We start from the raw sequence: 17,644 nt of genomic DNA, 5'->3' as shown, positions 1-17,644 counted from the left end.
CAATCTTACAGTGACGTCTGTGGGGACGTCCCAAATGTGTTTCCTGAACTATGGCTTTCAAGGTCAACAAAAGCATTTGTTTTATTAAAAAAAAATTATTGTTCACAAAATGTGAAGTGCAGACCACCTAGTTTTAGACATTTTTTCAGTTTTTCCTTTGGCAAGCTGATATTGGGCAGAAACATGTTTAATCTGGCAAAGTAAAAGTCTTCCTCCCCCAAATTTAAGTGACAAACAGCAGCCCAGCGCCAAGCTTTCTGATTAATCACACCTGCAGCTTGAGAGCACAGCAGATAAAGTGGAGCAGTTTGTTTGGATACAGATTGCTGCAGGAAGACAGCAGGATCTGGACAGTCTCTTCTCTCTGCTTCCTCCTCCTCTTTACATAACTCCACTCTCACAGGACAGTCATTTCCCCGCCTGCGCTCTTCCACTGAAGTCGTTACTGTTTTCTCCCAGCGTCCGTTTGAAATAATGAGGCTCGTCGTCGTTCTGGCTGTGTTAATGGGAGTAAGTGGGATTCCCGACGTGACAATCAGCCCTCCGACTGCCTCAGCGGACACGTCAGCTCATCCCAACAGCATACCTGAGATGGCGGATGAATCTGAGCAGGTGAGGAGCAACCCGGTGGACGACTGTTGTGCTGTGGTTTGTGTTGCTTAGTAGCTGGATTTGAAGGGAGGGATGAAATGTTTCCAAGATGTTATTGTGCAATGACTGACACACACTCATGCAAGTACACTTGAAGGTAATACGTCTTTGTTGCAATCATTATAACATAAAGACCTTTCTGTACATAGTACAAAAGCCATTATAAGCTCAAGTCAAAACTCTGAGCTTAAACGCTGCCTGCAGACTTAACTGTTGCTAAAATGCAGGTAATAAATAGTCTTTCCACGTGAGGCAGACATTAGGAGGGGGGATTAAACAACTAAAGGAAAGTAAAATCTTGTTTTTGTGTAGAGCCGTGGTTGAAGATGAGGAGAAAATGATGAGTTCAGCTCTTCCACTTGTTCTTCTTCGCTGGCAGCTGTCCTGTAGCCTCCAAGTATTTGTGGATGAGTTCTTCTTGTGCGGCGGGTAGGCAGGGCTGATATCTGCTGTACTCCATGGTGTACTCTCCTTTCCCCTGAATAAACAATGACACAACATGTTAGCAATTCAGCTGTCTTCTTCTACAAACCATGTCTGATTCCAAGAATTTCCTCTATTTTTGTCCGTGCACATCTCCAATCCATCTAATCTTTCTCGCTAAAAATTCTTTGAACCATATCTAGTTGCCAAAATCCAGGACCTGATCAACACACTTGACGCACTCATCCAAGAAGCCTCCAGTTTTTACTGTGAACTCCAGCTGTAGGCTATCAAAGTAGCACAAATGGGCTACATAGCAGGCGGAGGCTTCAGCAGACTGCATACTGTCATACAAATTAGAAATATCCTGTCTCAGAGTGACGCTGAAAAACTAGTTCATGCATTTATTACTTCCAGGCTGGACTACTGTAATTCATTATTATCAGGATGTCCAAAAAACTCACTGAAAAGCCTTCAGCTAATCCAAAATGCTGCAGCAAGAGTCCTGACAGGGACTAGAAAGAGAGAGCATATTTCTCCTGTTTTGGCTTCCCTTCATTGGCTTCCTGTTAAATCCAGAATTGAATTCAAAATCCTGCTCCTCACATACAAGGTCTTAAATAATCAGGCCCCATCTTATCTTAATGACCTTGTAGTACCATATCACCCTATTAGAGCGCTCCGCTCTCGCTCTGCAGGCCTACTTGTTGTTCCTAGAGTATTTAAAAGTAGAATGGGAGGGAGAGCCTTCAGTTTTCAGGCCCCTCTTCTGTGGAACCAGCTTCCAGTTTGGATTCGGGAGACAGACACTATCTCTACTTTTAAGATTAGGCTTAAAACTTTCCTTTTTTCTAAAGCATATAGTTAGGGCTGGACCAGGTGACCCTGAATCCTCCCTTTGTTATGCTGCAATAGATGTAGGCTGCCGGGGGATTCCCATGATGCATTGAGTTTTTCCTTTCCAGTCACCTTTCTCACTCACTATGTATTAATAGACCTCTCTGCATTGAATCATATCTGTTATTAACCTCTGTCTCTCTTCCACAGCATGTCTTTATCCTGTCTTCCTTCTCTCACCCCAACCGGTCGCAGCAGATGGCCGCCCCTCCCTGAGCCTGGTTCTGCCGGAGGTTTCTTCCTGTTAAAAGGGAGTTTTTCCTTCCCACTGTCGCCAAAGTGCTTGCTCATAGGGGGTCATATGATTGTTGGGTTTTTCTCTGTATCTATGAAGCGCCTTGAGGCGACTTTTGTTGTGATTTGGCGCTATATAAATAAAATTGAATTGAATTGAATTGAATACATGCGTGATCTGATTGTTCTTGATGGAAATGTGACTGGACAGACGTCCTGAGATGAGCTCCAGTCATTGTTATGGCAGTACCCCCACCCTGCAGCTAGTTCAGCAGAAAGATGTCCCCCACCCCGCCACGCTGCCAGAGTAGTGCAGGCCCTCCTGGATGAGGAGCATATCCAGATGCTTCCTTGACCAGCATTATGTTGTAACAAGTTTCCTGTCGAGGATGACTGGGACATGCAGGATCAGCATGCTTATCAGAGCCAAACGCAACCGCTGCAAATGTCCAAAAATGGAGGGCAGTTCTTTGACAACAGATTGAATACTTATACAGTCTTTGCACAGACGAGTGACCACTTTCACCACATCCACAGGAGGCTTTACCTCATATTAAACACCTACCATATGGTCTATGATATCATTTGAAAAACAAACTTTAATTGAACTCATTCCTCAACATTACCTGACCGTCAGGTTTTGTATGTTTTTGAACTTACCTCAGTACAAGAGCGCAGCTCTGTGGCGTAACCAAACATGTCATTTAGTGGGATCTGTTGGAACAAACAGGATGACATTCGAGTTAAAGCAGGACAAGAAAGCGGGTGAAACTGGAGATAAGCACTGTATCGTTTATATTTACTGGACTTACATCAGCATAAAGAGTGAAGTATCCTTCACCCCCATCCTGTCCTGTGATGACGCCGTGGCGGCGGTTTACTCCAGCAATGACGGCTCCTTGAAACTCCTGGGGTGCAACGACTTCCACGGACATGATTGGCTCCAGGATCACTGCGTTGGCCTTTTCCATAGCTGTGGAGAAAACGGTGAACCCAGCGGCAACATAAACCAGATATTTTTCAGCTGAATCGGACACAAATGGAAAAAACAAACAGAAGGGCGTCCTCACCTTGTTTTAGAGCGCCCTCTCCTGCGCGGATAAAGGAGATCTCATTGGAGTCGACCATGTGGTGCGCTCCGTCTTCCAGGAGGAATCGGACTCCTGAGATCTTGTGCCCGCTCAGAGGGCCCTTCTCACAGGCGTCCTTGAAGCCCTGCAGCACGATGGGGGAAGGAGGGAGAAAATCGAGACTTTAAATTTGGAATCGCTTCCACTTGTGTTTAAAACTTATTCTGTGAGACCACGTGAAAGTGTTTGCATGCCTTTTCAACAGCTGGCACAAACTGCTTTGGGACGTTGGTTCCAACAGTTTGATCTTCAAACTCCAGTTTGGTGTAATGGTCTGACTCGAGAGGCTCGAGGACCCCGATGACTTTACCGTACTGCCCGGAGCCGCCACTCTGCTTCTTATGGGTGAAGTCAAATCTACGAGAGAGTGGGGGGAACACTTGTTAACATAGAGCGACACAACAGGAAGTAGATGATCCAAATGTATGCACCAATCAAATCAAAGAACCAACATAACCAAGAATACTCTTAAGAAACTAAAGTAGGTTTAAGTACTGGAATGTACAGTTTTATTTTGGGTTTATAACAAAGTATTTGCATATCCTAGGCTGTTTTAATGAGGAAAGATGAGATGTAACTTTAACTATTCAGTACTTCTGATGATTGATGAAATTGCATTTATAAATATGTCTGTTGGGGATCTCTAATTTACTCCAAATATAAGATTGTACCAATACCAAGTATACTTAAGCTCCAGCTCTATCCACTAAAATGTGAACATTTCTTCATATTTTAACTGAAGCTGAAACTCTCCATTACTATATAACCAAATTTGACCTACTTTACTAAGTTGCAAACATTTGCAGAGGTCTGTTTGCTGTAAAGCGCTGCTTTTTTTTTTTTTTTAAAGTCAGGAGGAAGTGTTAAAAAGGGCTCTGTCTCTTTAAAAAGGGGCAGTCCTCAGTGAACTCTACTGTCAGAGGAAGTGGGAAGTTATCTTTCCATTTGCGCGAGGAGCAGCTGACTCGGAACACCGACTGTGAGGGGAAAAAACATTCCAGTTGGCAGAGATTCACTCCCCACTTTAATTCAGTTTGGGACACTTCACAGCTGCGTATCACTTCACCCTGTAAGAAAACACATGGTTTCTTTCCTGTATTGCTCAGTGGCTGTTGTGTGCAAAGCTGTGTTTGTCTACATAGCTGCTCACACCTAAAGATCAAAGTCCTCCAGGAACTGGAAGCCCTGCACAATAACCATCTTCTGTTCTCATTCACTCCTTTTCCCTCTCCCTCCACTTTCCACCCACAGATAAAGGCACGGACAGAGGAGGGAGCCGAGGAGGATGTGATGGCAACTGGCGAGCTGAACCCAAATCACTACCCTGCCAGGAGGGCAGCTCAGGTGGTCCAACACTACCTCAACACCCGGTACGGTTCACCATTCAGGCTGATCGGAGTGCAGACGGTCCACAGTGGGAACGCAGAGGTCAGCTGACCTTCAACACTGAAATATGTGAATATGCCACTGTAAATAAAAAAACAACAACAACAACTTGAATTTCCAATTTTTCTTTCAGGATGTGGCAGACTCCGGAAGAAAGTATCAGCTGGAGCTCTCGGTGAATGATATCATAACCAATGTAGGACTTTCTTTTTTCTCTTTTTCTTTTAACCACAATGTGAGGAAAAAAGACATAATGGTGGAGGAGGGAGGGGGGGTGCAGCTGCAGCTTCTTAAGAACCACAAAGAGTAATGATCCACCTCTCAAATAGGGTGGAGGTAATCTGAATAAATGTCTTCACCCACTCCCAAACACAGCGTTATCTGTGTTTGCTGCTGCCTATTGAAAGATCCTACAAATAAATCTTAGGTATGGTAAACAATCTCACAGCGTCTGGCTTAGTGTGAGCAGGTCTGACAAGAATGACTAAACAGCCTATAAAAGGAGGCTTATGTTAGCTTGTATGATGGTGTGGTGCAACCTCGACTCATCTGGGCTACATCCACTCCCATTTCTTGCTCACTAAGAATGCCTTTACTATTCGTTTTTTGCTAACTTTGTTTTGTTTAACTCCTTCAGACTACACAGACTTGCTCTGCAGAGCTTTTCTTTCCAAAAGGAAAAGGGCAACAGCCACCTGAAGTCAAAGCCTCGCTTGAGGAGCTCCTTAAAATTGACATTAAAGCTCAAGAAGAGGCTCTATACCAAAAATACAAGACCAACCAAACCCTGATGTCTGCACAGTACTTACCAGGTAAGTCCAATAAAACAGGCTTAACTGTCCAAGCTACTGCAGTTCCACCCAATCAACACTGAAAGTCAGATTTTGCACAACAGTTGCGTTCAGACATTTCAACACTGTCAGTGCTGCGGTGTTCCTCTAAACATTGACAACACAAGTGCTGTCATCATGAACGCAGGACGCTTGAGAGATGAGACGTAACTGAGAACTCTAAACTTCCCTCAGACAGCCACGGTCACATCGAGCCCGACATGAAGCCTTTTTGGCATCTGGGCATTCTGGCCTCCAGCTTCATCATGCTGAATGAATCCACTGAAAACACTCTGTACAACGTGGCTCAGGTGGCCAACATCACTCAGCTGGTAGGTGCTTTACAAAAATTTAAATATGAGCTTATTATAAGAAATTGATCACGCCCCCCCCCCCTTTAAGCCCCATGTCTGCACGATTTACTGAATACATACAGATTGTCAATAAAAAGTCCTTCATGTGGTAAAACAAGACAGGTTATGTCGGCCATATAAACAAATGTATTAAGCCTTTAAAAAATTTTTTTTGTTTTGTTTCCTACAGACAACTGAGGAGGACCACCTGGAGTTTGACTGTCACACACTGCTGCATGAAATGGTGTCCCAGGTAGACACTTGGCTAAAAAATGCCTTTAAAAAGCCTGAAATGCTAAAATAAAACTTTTTATAATACTAATAGATTTGGTACTTGTGGTGTGTTGGAGTAAATTAAACATGCACTTTACTGCACTCATGCTAAACTTTGCTATTCAATCTGAGCCACATTTTTGCATCCAGAGATCTCGCTGATCTGACATTTTTCTGTGCCGATACAGGAAATCATTCACTGGAAGATGCTGTTTACCTGGTCTCCTGCAGAGGGGGTTAAAGTGGTGCAGATGAAGCGGCTGCCTCACCGCCATGAAAGGGAAAAATCTCCAAAGACTAACTAATCTGTGGGTGTTCATCACACAGCCAAGACCACTTATTTGTCCTCACATCTTGTGGGGTCAAATATTGGCGCATAAATGGGTTTTTGTTGTTGTTGTTTTTTCATGATGACGCTACAAGCACTAGGCACAGATCTACTGCTGAAACCTAGAATTTACACTCTTAAATGCTTTAACTCATAAGTATATGATATACTGAAATTGTTTTAAATGTCTGTGTTTGGTCTATTTTAGCTTAAATAAACTGTTTACAATGACAAAGTATTTTGTGCGTGCTTGTATGTGCGTGCGCGTAAGGACAAAGACTATCAGGACGTACGGTACGGGACTGGTGATCGTCTCTCTGAAAGCTACTTTGGGTTTTCCCATCACACAGGGGCAGTTGTATTCCCTCTCCATCCTCTGAGAGAAAAAGAGCAAAAATAAACTTGGATTAGATCATAAAGGTTACTCAGAACAGAGATCTGTTAATTTGCAGAATTAAAGCCTTCATGGAAATACTACTGAAGTACTTTACTCCAAACTCCAAAATTAGCCTGAGATAAAGCAATGCTGGTAAGGCCAAAGACACTCACTAAATTATTTGATTCCCTCACTGAATTTGTTAGTTTGCTCACAAAGAAATTAACAGCCTAATTTTTCTAGTAGTTTCTAAAGTAGAGAGACGGAACAAATCTGTTACATAAACATTAGAAATTGATTTGAATGTCCTTGAGCGAAACAAGTATTCGATCCCCTTCATCCAAACTGGGCACACAGATTACAATCAGTCAATTACAGACTCCTGATATCAACTTGTGTGTTTAAAGCACACCTGTCCACACAATCAGTTTCTTTCCAATGCACAACAGGGAGAAGAGTGTGGACCTGCACAAGGCTGGAATGGACTACAAGACCAATCCAAGCCCGTTTGTTTCTTTTTAAGTGAGTAAACTTACAGATTCAGCAGGGAGATGAAATAATTATCCCCACGTTATATAATGGATTTGATGAGATGTCCCATGAAACGTGCAACCTGTCTAAGTGAGTACCTGTGAGTAGATTTCCAGATGCAGCTCGCCCATGCCTGAGATGATGGTTTCTTTGCTCTCAGTGTCATAATGCACTCTAAACGTCGGGTCTTCTCTGGTGAAACGGTTGATTCCTTTAGAGAATTTATCCAGGTCGTTCTGTTCAGTCGCACAAGAGGAATTAATAATAAGAGGGAGTGACAAAGAGGTGGATTTAAGACTAGAGTTATAATAAAAGGCACGTCTTTCAGGTTAAACAAGTATTTTTACCTTGTTGGCTGGCTTCATCGCCATGGAAATGACAGGTTCAGGGATGTGAATGGACTCCTGTGGGTGTTAAAAATTGACATCAAATGAAGATGCTTCTCATGAGGCACAAAAACACTTTAAAAAGAAGCAGGTTTCTTTGTCTTTCGGGTGTCCTTTGCTTCTTACCATGGACAGGTCAGCAGTTGTCTTGGATGTGAAAGTGTCTCCGCTGGCACAGTCGATTCCAAACAGGGCACAGATATCTCCCGCATAAACCTCATCCACATCCTTTCAAAGCAGAGAGAGAGCACAAAAAGCAGGATGATTGTTTTTTAAAAATGATGATAGGAATGACTAAAAAACAGTTTCACATCTTGTTTTGATAGAAGATGGGTGCAAACATGTTGTTTTGGTGTCACAGGGGATGTGGTTGATATCTACACACTTGATTAAAGCCAAAAAGAGGAACCCAATCTTTCTGACCAGTCATGCTGCTCTGCTGTTTAATGTGCAAACCACAGATGGAAAACTGTGACCTCTCACAGCCTGCTGACGCAACGCCGGTTTGCTCTCACCTCCATCTGATCAGCATGAAGACGCACGAGCCTCTGAACTCTGACTTTCTTGCTTGTGCGTGTGTTGTAAATATATTCTCCCTTCTTCAGACAGCCTTGATACACTCGTATGTACGTCAGCTGACCAAACCTCCCGGCCTGAAAGACAGGAAATAGCAGAACATGGCAAACTGAAGTATTTCTATTGCACAAATGTGCAGAAATAGAGAGATCACGAGGACATGAGACAGAACAGATGCTCTCTGTCAAACTGAATCACCTCCAGTTTGAAAGCCAGACCAACGTAGGGGTTTGCAGAGTCTCTCGTTGGGTCCATTTGAATCTTTTTGGTTTCAGTGGAATCTCTAACAGAGTGGAAAAACCCGCCAATGTTAGTGGAAAAAAAAACAAACAACTTTTAATCTGATTTTGATTTAAATCTACAGTTTCAGGACACTTTGCATGCAAACTGACGTTCCTCTTCATACTCACTCTTCATTGAGGATGGCGTAGTTTTTGACTTCACTGGGGTTGGGCAGGTAATCCAGGACGGCGTCCAGTAGAGGCTGGACACCTTTGTTCTTCAGCGCTGTGCCCACCAACACTGGGGTGAAGAGACGCTGCACCGTAGCCCGGCGGATTGCTGCCTGGAAGGCAGTGAGGTGAAAACTGATTGAGACAAATGCCTTTATCTCTTCGCTGATGTGAAATGTTAATCTCAAAATTTGGATGTGAAAATTCTGAATGATTTTCAGGATTTCTATACAAACTTTGGGGTAACTGGTGATGCCAAATTTGGTATTTCCGGACTGATCAAAACTGACTCTCAGATATGTTTGCTTCTTTGGATCGCCACCACTTGTATCAAGTCTGAAATACAATCACCGGTCACTTTATTAGGTACACCCTGACAGTACTGGGTTGGACCTACTTTTTGCCTTAATTCTTTACGACACAGGAAACATTCCTGAGGTATTTTCATCCATGTTGACATGAGAGGATCGCAACGTTGCTGCAGATTTATCAGCTGCACATCCATGATGTGAATTTCCTGTTCCACCACATCGCAAAGGTGCTCTACTAGGTTGAGATCCGGCGAACTGTGGTGTTCATTTGAGTACAATGAACTAATTGTCACGTTCAAGAAACCAGTTTGAGATGATTTGAGCTTTGTGACATGATGTGTTATCCTGCTGGAAGATTGGTGCACAGTGGTCATAAAGAGAACCTGCACGGTCAGCAACAATACTCAGGTTGGCTGCTGCATTTAATCATTCCTCAGATAGTACTAAGAGGCCAAAGTATCCCCCACACCATTACATCAGCACCAAACTGAACTGCTGATAAGAAGCAGGATGGATCAATACTTTCATGTCGTTTATGTCAAATTCGGACCATCTGAATGTCACAGCAGAAACAGTCCTCAGACCACAGCACCTTTTTTCATGTAAGTTGTACCGTCAGTTGCAGTCTTCTGCTGCTGTAACCCATCTGCTACAAGGTTCAATGTGACGTACATTCATTATCTTCATTTCTTGGTTATAACAAGTGGTTATTTAAGTTATTGTTGCCCTACTGATCTTTTACCTATGGGATCAACAAGGCATTTACACACAGACGATTGCTGCTCACTGGATGTTTTCTCCTTTTCTGACTATTCTCTGTAAACTCTAGAGATGGTTGTGCAGGAAAAACCCAGGAGATCAGCAGCTTCTGAAACCAAGCTGGTATCAACACCCATACCACATCCAGAGTCACTTAAATCACCTTTGTTCCCCAGTCCGATGCTCAGCTTGAACTTCAGCAGGTCATCCTGACCCTGTCTACATGCCTAATGCACTGAGTTGCTGCCATGTGATTGGCTGATTAGATATTCAGATTAACGAACAGTTGAACAGACGTACCTAATGAAATGACCAATAACTAGTGACTATACCTCAGATACCAGCGGGTTTAATTGAGGATTTTTTTTGTTTGTTTGTTTTTGTTGGAGTTTAGTTGACACTGTTAGATTTCACACAAACTGGTCTCTCAAACCTTCAGATCATCTTTGGTTGGAATTTTTTCCTCCAGGAACATCTCTCCCAAGATTTCATCAGCATTGGCGACACACTCCACCAGTTCCTGCCTGCGGTCTGCGGCCTCAGCTCGAAAATCTGCCGGGATCTCATCATAGCGCATAGTTTGCCTGCAGGAAGCACGACGCAGCTTTAAATATTTTATACAGATCAGACTCGTAAGGAAACTTGGTCTTATCCACAATTTCTATGGGACTGATGCAGATCGCAACAGTTTAATTGTACAATAGCTGACCTTAAGTCTAATTCATGGCAGAGGGAAAATAAAAACCACCCATTTACACATAAATTCATCTTACCCAAACTGTCCTTCGAAATACATGCTCCGCTCCTCTATGAGGTCAATGATGCCACGCATGTTCCCCTCCAGCCCGATGGGGATGTTCACAAACGCTGCGTTGTGGTTCAGTTTGGATCTTAAAAAAAGTAGAAAATTTCTTTAAAACTGCGAAAAAATCCAAAGAAAGAAACACACAGCTGCTTACTGCAAGAACCTAAAGAGCTCCTGTATATTCTCACATTTTACTGCTCTTTGATTTCATGCAAACTAATAAAATAATAAAAGTCCAGCAAAAGAAACGTTGAATACACCAAATGTGCAAACAAACGGGGGAAAAATATTGATTACTACACTGCAATCTAGTGTGCAATGTGGAATATGGGTTAAATATATTTGTTTTATTGCATTTACAAGCTGTATTATTGATTAAGAAGTTAGTCTTTGTGTTTGCTGCATTAATGAAAACACTTAACACAGTCAGTGTCAGACATGAAAAAGCTGAGATACAAGGACTGGTCTACATTTTCTCAAGGGATTCTTCTGGCTAAAGATCCAAAGACTGAAACATGGAGTTAAAAATAAAAGTCCAACTACAGTGTCACTTTCAAGTTACCTCTAAGGATTTAGGGAGTTTATGATTTTGTTTTTTAAACTGCAACCTATAATAAATACATCCTTTAAAGGCACCCAGGTCCATCCAAGAAGGTCACTGTGGCCCCTCAGCTGATATCTTAAAAGTATAAGTACAATTAAGTCACATGGTTTGGTAATGGAAATGTTAAATACACACATTGCTGATAAGTTAATACAATTATCACCTAATCTGTATTATTATCCAGTTAAAAACTGCTTAAAGCACCAATCGTGGTGCCTGAAGAGGACATTCATGTTGGAGAACATGGGCCTATGCAAGTGAGACCTTAGGAAGTCAGCTACTCCTTAAATAACTTGTCTTTAAAGCATGCTCTCACCATGAGCATACTGTGCGTTTATGCTTGTTATGCACACCAGGTCAAGATGTGGTTTCAGATAAGTTGTTTATGCTTCAATTTTGCGTAGGTTGTAAAGGTGGCAGAACTAATCTCTCCTCAGTTTTTCTACCGACGTCTCAAAGCCTTTCAAAGCTGTTTGCTCATCCAGTCCATACACGTTATTCTTCAGTCCTCAGCCCTGTGGTGTAACGGCAAACATGCCGATGCGTCTGACTGTTCTCTCTGTGTGACGTGCAGAGATGGGCAGTAACGCGTTACTTGTAACGCGTTACTGTAATCCGATTACTTTTTTCAAGTAACTAGTAAAGGGATTACTATTGCAAAAACGGTAATTAGATTACCGTTACTTTCCCGTAGGAACGCTGCGTTAGTGCGTTACTAAAACCGTGATTTTTTTGCGAGAATGTCTCATGACAGTGACGTAAGCGAGTGCGACGTTCGTGACAACAGCTGTGTGCAGATCAACAATGGATCATATATCGAGTGCGGGAGAGAGTATGAGCGTGCAGCGTTTAAAGCGTGGAAGTACTGACCTTACTTTGAGTTTGATTCCATAAAAAGTGACAAAAACATTAGTGTCCATTAGCATTGTGCGTGGGAAGAAAACATCTTTTTACAGCGAAAAAAAACCCTAAACTTCCAAGCAAGCTCCGAGTGCGCTATGACGTAATGGAAAATTCACAGAGAAACTGCCGTATCCTTCCACTGACCGCTGCGGCACACCTGCACCAGGGTAAACCTCCGCCTACCCAACTCCTGCTGTACAGGTGAAAATAGAGCAACAGGACCGCTAGTCTTTGATTTTATTTATTTTCTGCTGTGTTTTACTTGCATCTATTTGAAAGAGTGAGTGTAAACACAAAAAAAAAAATATTTTATGTGCTGGAATGTGCAGAAAATAGGTTTAAATATTAAACAAATTTCTTCCAGTCAGAGAATGTTGCATATAATTAAATTTTTGCTTAATGCATAAAGTTAAAAGATTAAAATTAATAAAACTATAAAAGTTTTAAAAAGAGACTTTTCCATTTGATTACATTTTGTATGATGGATTATGCAGAAAAAGTAGAATTGGGCTGAAAGATCTATCGCTTTATCACCTATTCAGGTTGTAAATCGTGTTTTTAAAAAGTAACTAAGTAACTAAGTAATTAATTACTTTTGAAAATAAGTAATCAGTAAAGTAACGGGATTACTTTTTGGGGGAAGTAATCAGTAATTAGTTACTGATTACTTTTTTCAAGTAACTTGACCAACACTGGTGACGTGTGTGTACAAACCGTACCTCATCTGCTGCAGGGCTCGTCTGGGGTTGGCGCCCATTCGGTCCAGCTTGTTGATGAAGGTGAGGAAGGGGACGCTGTAGCGTTTCATTTGTCTGTTTACCGTCATGGTTTGACACTGGACGCCTCCCACCGCGCACAGAACCAGCACGGCTCCATCCAGCACGCGCAGCGCACGCTCCACCTCGATGGTGAAGTCCACGTGACCTGTGAGGCACATCGAGTTCAGACGCACTCAAAATGAAAGTGCTGAAAATGTGCCTTCACACCCCTTCACATTTCTACCGCTGTTAAAGAGTTGACAGAAAAAAAATGATCAAAGCAGGGACGTTGCAACTGCATGACTGGTTCTGATTAAATGATAGAAATGCTAACATACAACATAGATGACTCGGGGCCACTGACACTCTCTGTTGAGAAAAAAATGTCTGGCTTTTACGTGAGACTATAACATTCAAAGTTCTTTCAACTTTTATCCTCTGTTAAATTTTTGGTGGAGGAAAGTTACAATTACATCAGCTCTGAATCACTTTTCCACTTCAAAACAGACAATGTGAGCAGCTTTAGATCCTCAGGTGCACAAAAATGTTTAAAATACATTACAAATAAACAATCACGCCTCACTCTACAACACCACTAAGGTGCGAAGACTACAGCACACTTTAATTTTAATTCACGTGGCTTCTGTGGCAAACCACACAACAAAATAAAGCCTAATATTACCTGAATACTAGAAAGGCTTTAAAGAAGAGCCTGAGCAAGGCTGGATTTTGATGCTGTTGCAGTTTTATAAAGAGCTAAAACAAACAAAAATATCAACCGATTTTGATATCGGATGTGTGTTTTTGTTTTGTGTTTTTGAACCGCGTGACTCAAATAAACTGATCAGGACAGAAGGAAAACCAACCAATGACATCAGTGCTGTGAAAATGTATTATCCCCTGCCTCGTTACATCATTAACTGTCTAACGACATTCTTTTCAATTTCATTACCCACAAACAAGTCTAATTTCTACTGTAGAATCAACAAATCACTGACACAGAACCTGTCTGACAAAGTGAAGTGATGCTAAATGATCTCAAAAAGCAACACATCATGTCACATCATGTCAAAAGCTGAGAAACAAAGTCATTGACATTTATCAGTCTGGAAATGGTTATAAAGCCATTTACAGTGGGGCAAAAAAGTATTTAGTCAGCCACCAATTGTGCAAGTTCCCCCACTTAAAATGATGACAGAGGTCAGTAATTTGCACCAGAGGTACACTTCAACTGTGAGAGACAGAATGTGAAAAAAAAATCCATGAATCCACATGGTAGGATTTGTAAAGAATTTATTTGTAAATCAGGGTGGAAAATAAGTATTTGGTCACCTCAAACAAGGAAAATCTCTGGCTCTCACAGACCTGTAACGTCTTCTGTAAGAAGCTTTTCTGTCCCCCACTCGTTACCTGTATGAATGGCACCTGTTTGAACTCATCATCTGTATAAAAGACACCTGTCCACAGCCTCAAACAGTCAGACTCCAAACTCGCCTGAAGTTTGCCAGAGAGCACATGGATGATACAGCAGAGGATTGGGAGAATGTCATGTGGTCAGATGAAACCAAAGTAGAACTTTTTGGTATAAACTCAACTCGTCGTGTTTGGAGGAAGAAGAATACTGAGTTGCATCCCAAGAACACCATACCTACTGTGAAGCATGGGAGTGGAAACATCATGCTATGGGGCTGTTTTTCTGCCAAGGGGACAGGACGACTGATCCGTGTTAAGGACAGAATGAATGGGGCCATGTATCGTGAGATTTCGAGCCAAAACCTCCTTCCATCAGTGAGAACTTTGAAGATGAAACGAGGCTGGGTCTTCCAACATGACAATGATCCAAAACACACCGCCCGGGCAACAAAGGAGTGGCTCCGTAAGAAGCATTTGAAAGTCCTGGAGTGGCCTAGCCAGTCTCCAGACCTCAACCCCATAGAAAATCTGTGGCGGGAGTTGAAAGTCCGTGTTGCTCGGCGACAGCCCCAAAACATCACTGCTCTCGAGAAGATCTGCATGGAGGAATGGGCCAAAATACCAGCTACTGTGTGTGCAAACCTGGTAAAGACCTATAGTAAACGTTTGACCTCTGTTATTGCCAACAAAGGTTATGTTACAAAGTATTGAGTTGTATTTTTGTTATTGACCAAATACTTATTTTCCACCCTGATTTACGGATAAATTCTTTACAAATCCTACCATGTGGATTCATGGATTTTTTTTTCACATTCTGTCTCTCACAGTTGAAGTGTACCTCTGGTGCAAATTACTGACCTCTGTCATCATTTTAAGTGGGGGAACTTGCACAATCGGTGGCTGACTAAATACTTTTTTGCCCCACTGTATATTGGATTCCTGTGAACTACAATGACAGGCATCATCCACAAATGGAGAAAACAGTGGTGAACTCCAAGAGTGCCCTGACAACGCATCCAGGAGGTCACAAAAAAACCCAGAAAAATGTCTGCATGCCTCACTTGCCTCAGTTAAGGTCAAAGTTCATGACTCAACAATAAGAAAGCAGTTGGGGAAAAAAAAAAAAGGCACAAAGGCTCTTCTCACATTTGCCAAAAAACATAGGGAAATGAGGCTGCTTCAGGAGCGACTTGAACAACTTGCAGAAAATCTTGAAGGAGAATGTCTGACCATGAGTTGTGCCCTGAAGCTCAAGAGCACTTGGGTTCTTCAGCAGAACACACCAGCAATTCCCCCTCTGACTGGCTCAAAAAATAAATAAATAAAATGAAGGTTTTGGATGGGCCTAGTCAAACCCATCTGTCACTCCTACAACACATCACCACTGCCTTGCTGTCCTCATGCATGTCCTGCACCACCCTCACATACTTCCCCGTCACTCCTGACTTCCTCGGTATCTCTTGGCACCCCATCAAATGCTTGTCTAGATCCAAAAAAGACACAGTGCAACTCCTTCTGACCTCCTCTATACCTCTCTATCAACCCTCTAAAATCAAATATCATATCTGTAGAGCTCTTTTTAAAAATTAAGGCGCTCACTGATCATCCCCTCTGTTCTTAACCTAGTGTCAACAACTCCCTTCCCTAGCTTTACGGTCTGGCTCATCAACTTTATTCTTTGTAGTTACTACAACTCTGCACATCACCCTTTTTTGTGAAAATCAATGCTAATACACTTCTCTTTTCTTCAGGCATCCTCTCACTCTCCAAGACTGTGTTAAACAATCTGGTCAAAACGGTCCATTGTCTTCTCTCCTAGACATCTCAATACCTACACAGGTAAGTATCTTCATAGCTGACCTCACTTCCTCTGCACTAGTAGCAGAGCAAGAGGTAAAAACTGCTTTGGAGTGAGTGCGGATCAGTCTGTCGATTCATTTTTGACCATTTACTGACAGTTAATGAACAGGTAATACTAAATTACCCTACCTGTGCAGCTCACCTCAGCAAACGTTACTTTGTAGTTACACAAAGCACCACAGTAATGAGTTACATTTTTACTAGGTGTATGTCTAATTACCTGGCGTGTCAATTATGTTGATGTTGTAATCTTTCCACACGGTGTATGTAGCAGCTGACTGGATGGTGATGCCTCGTTGTCTCTCCAACTCCATGGAGTCCATAGTGGCTCCAACGCCATCTTTCCCCTTCACCTAAACAACACAGGTGAGGGAAAGCATTCGTGAGCCTCACCTAAACGGAAAAAGGAGCTTGATAAAGACAATGAAACGGACTCACCTCATGGATCTCTGCTATCCTGCCGGTGTAGTAGAGCACGCGCTCGGTCAGGGTGGTTTTCCCAGAGTCGATGTGAGCGGAGATCCCGATGTTGCGGATCCTCTCGCTTGGAAAGACACCGGAGGAGCAGCTCCGGCAGCTGTTGATGAGCACCTGAGGATATGAAACCATCACAGTTCACTCGATCTACCGACTGTGAAACAAACTGGACTGAGGTCAAGTCAGCAGACCCGGGTTAGATAATATTACCTTTTTAAGTGTGACGGTTCCTCGCGCCGAAAGATGCGTTTTAGCTAAAAACATGCCCGCTTTTAACACCCTCATCTCGGCAACAGCTCAGTGGAGTACAGCTTGGTCGTAGTATTGCCCTGTTTAGATGACCCCGGTGCTGCTGACACCCCGGTGAAAGTCACGCCGGGACCCTAGCTGCTTGTGAAACGACTGCTTCCGGGTTTACGGAAGCCCAGAAGTACCAAAATCACAAACGTTTAAGTTTTCTCTTAAAACGCATTATTTATTTATTTGTCCCCTTTCTTTCTTTTAATGTTATTTAAATGTTAACGTGTTTTGAAAAGCCAAACGTGTTTAGCCACGAATCTTAATTTATCTGTTTGATAAATTATTTTTTAGGAAATAAAAAATATATCTCCAACTTGCACATGAAAAATATCTGAACCTTTGTGTTGACTGTCATGTCTATTTTATTTATCACCTATAGCACATTTAAACAACAGAAGTTGAACCAAAGTGCTTTATAAGCAAGCACATTTACATTCCAGGTCTTAAAGTAACCCAGTTTCAAATTACATGACAAGTTGAAAGGTGTGTTTCGTTGTGTTAACTGATTATTGTGGAAATTAAATTCACAGTCGTTAAAATCAGAATTCATGATGATTCATCTCATAAATCATTACACACTGCTCTTCCCTTCATAAGCCACCTTTATAAGTTAAAAGTATCGGCATCA

General features: G+C 42.2%; 2 protein-coding genes across 2 annotated transcripts; one reads left to right on the top strand and one right to left on the bottom strand.

Annotated features, from left to right (window-relative positions):
- The first annotated feature begins 339 nt into the window (after positions 1-339).
- lxn (latexin) lies at positions 340-6,740 on the top strand. Its single transcript, XM_082501958.1, has 7 exons — positions 340-612; positions 4,587-4,763; positions 4,855-4,917; positions 5,359-5,533; positions 5,747-5,883; positions 6,095-6,157; positions 6,366-6,740. Exons 1-7 carry the CDS (start codon positions 475-477, stop codon positions 6,480-6,482), a joined length of 870 nt encoding a protein of 289 aa, XP_082358084.1. The 5' UTR covers positions 340-474; the 3' UTR covers positions 6,483-6,740.
- Positions 738-17,148, bottom strand: gfm1 (G elongation factor, mitochondrial 1). The gene is made up of 18 exons (XM_082501943.1): positions 16,927-17,148; positions 16,678-16,830; positions 16,460-16,592; positions 12,928-13,132; positions 10,670-10,786; positions 10,330-10,480; positions 8,785-8,939; positions 8,573-8,657; positions 8,314-8,451; positions 7,925-8,026; positions 7,760-7,816; positions 7,511-7,648; positions 6,799-6,881; positions 3,530-3,692; positions 3,276-3,420; positions 3,018-3,178; positions 2,866-2,919; positions 738-1,129 (listed from the first exon to the last, which is right to left on the bottom strand). Exons 1-18 carry the CDS (start codon positions 16,999-17,001, stop codon positions 998-1,000), a joined length of 2,247 nt encoding a protein of 748 aa, XP_082358069.1. The 5' UTR covers positions 17,002-17,148; the 3' UTR covers positions 738-997.
- Positions 17,149-17,644: the final 496 nt, after the last annotated feature.

This window comes from Aulonocara stuartgranti (assembly GCF_965226115.1).
Source record: "Aulonocara stuartgranti genome assembly, chromosome: 14".
NCBI classification, from domain to species: domain Eukaryota; kingdom Metazoa; phylum Chordata; class Actinopteri; order Cichliformes; family Cichlidae; genus Aulonocara; species Aulonocara stuartgranti.
The sequence above is the reverse complement of the archived record's forward strand: the minus strand, read 5'-3'. Positions and strand labels throughout refer to the sequence as shown.

Excerpts from the sequence above, each read along its gene's own strand:
- lxn (XM_082501958.1), top strand. The coding sequence starts at position 475 with ATGAGGCTCGTCGTCGTTCTGGCTGTGTTAATGGGAGTAAGTGGGATT. Across the intron at positions 613-4,586 it reads TGGCGGATGAATCTGAGCAG|ATAAAGGCACGGACAGAGGA; the intron begins GTGAGGAGCAAC and ends TTCCACCCACAG. Across the intron at positions 4,918-5,358 it reads TGAATGATATCATAACCAAT|ACTACACAGACTTGCTCTGC; the intron begins GTAGGACTTTCT and ends TAACTCCTTCAG.
- gfm1 (XM_082501943.1), bottom strand. The coding sequence starts at position 17,001 with ATGAGGGTGTTAAAAGCGGGCATGTTTTTAGCTAAAACGCATCTTTCG. Across the intron at positions 7,817-7,924 it reads CAACTGCTGACCTGTCCATG|GAGTCCATTCACATCCCTGA; the intron begins GTAAGAAGCAAA and ends TAACACCCACAG. Across the intron at positions 2,920-3,017 it reads ACTTCACTCTTTATGCTGAT|ATCCCACTAAATGACATGTT; the intron begins GTAAGTCCAGTA and ends TTGTTCCAACAG.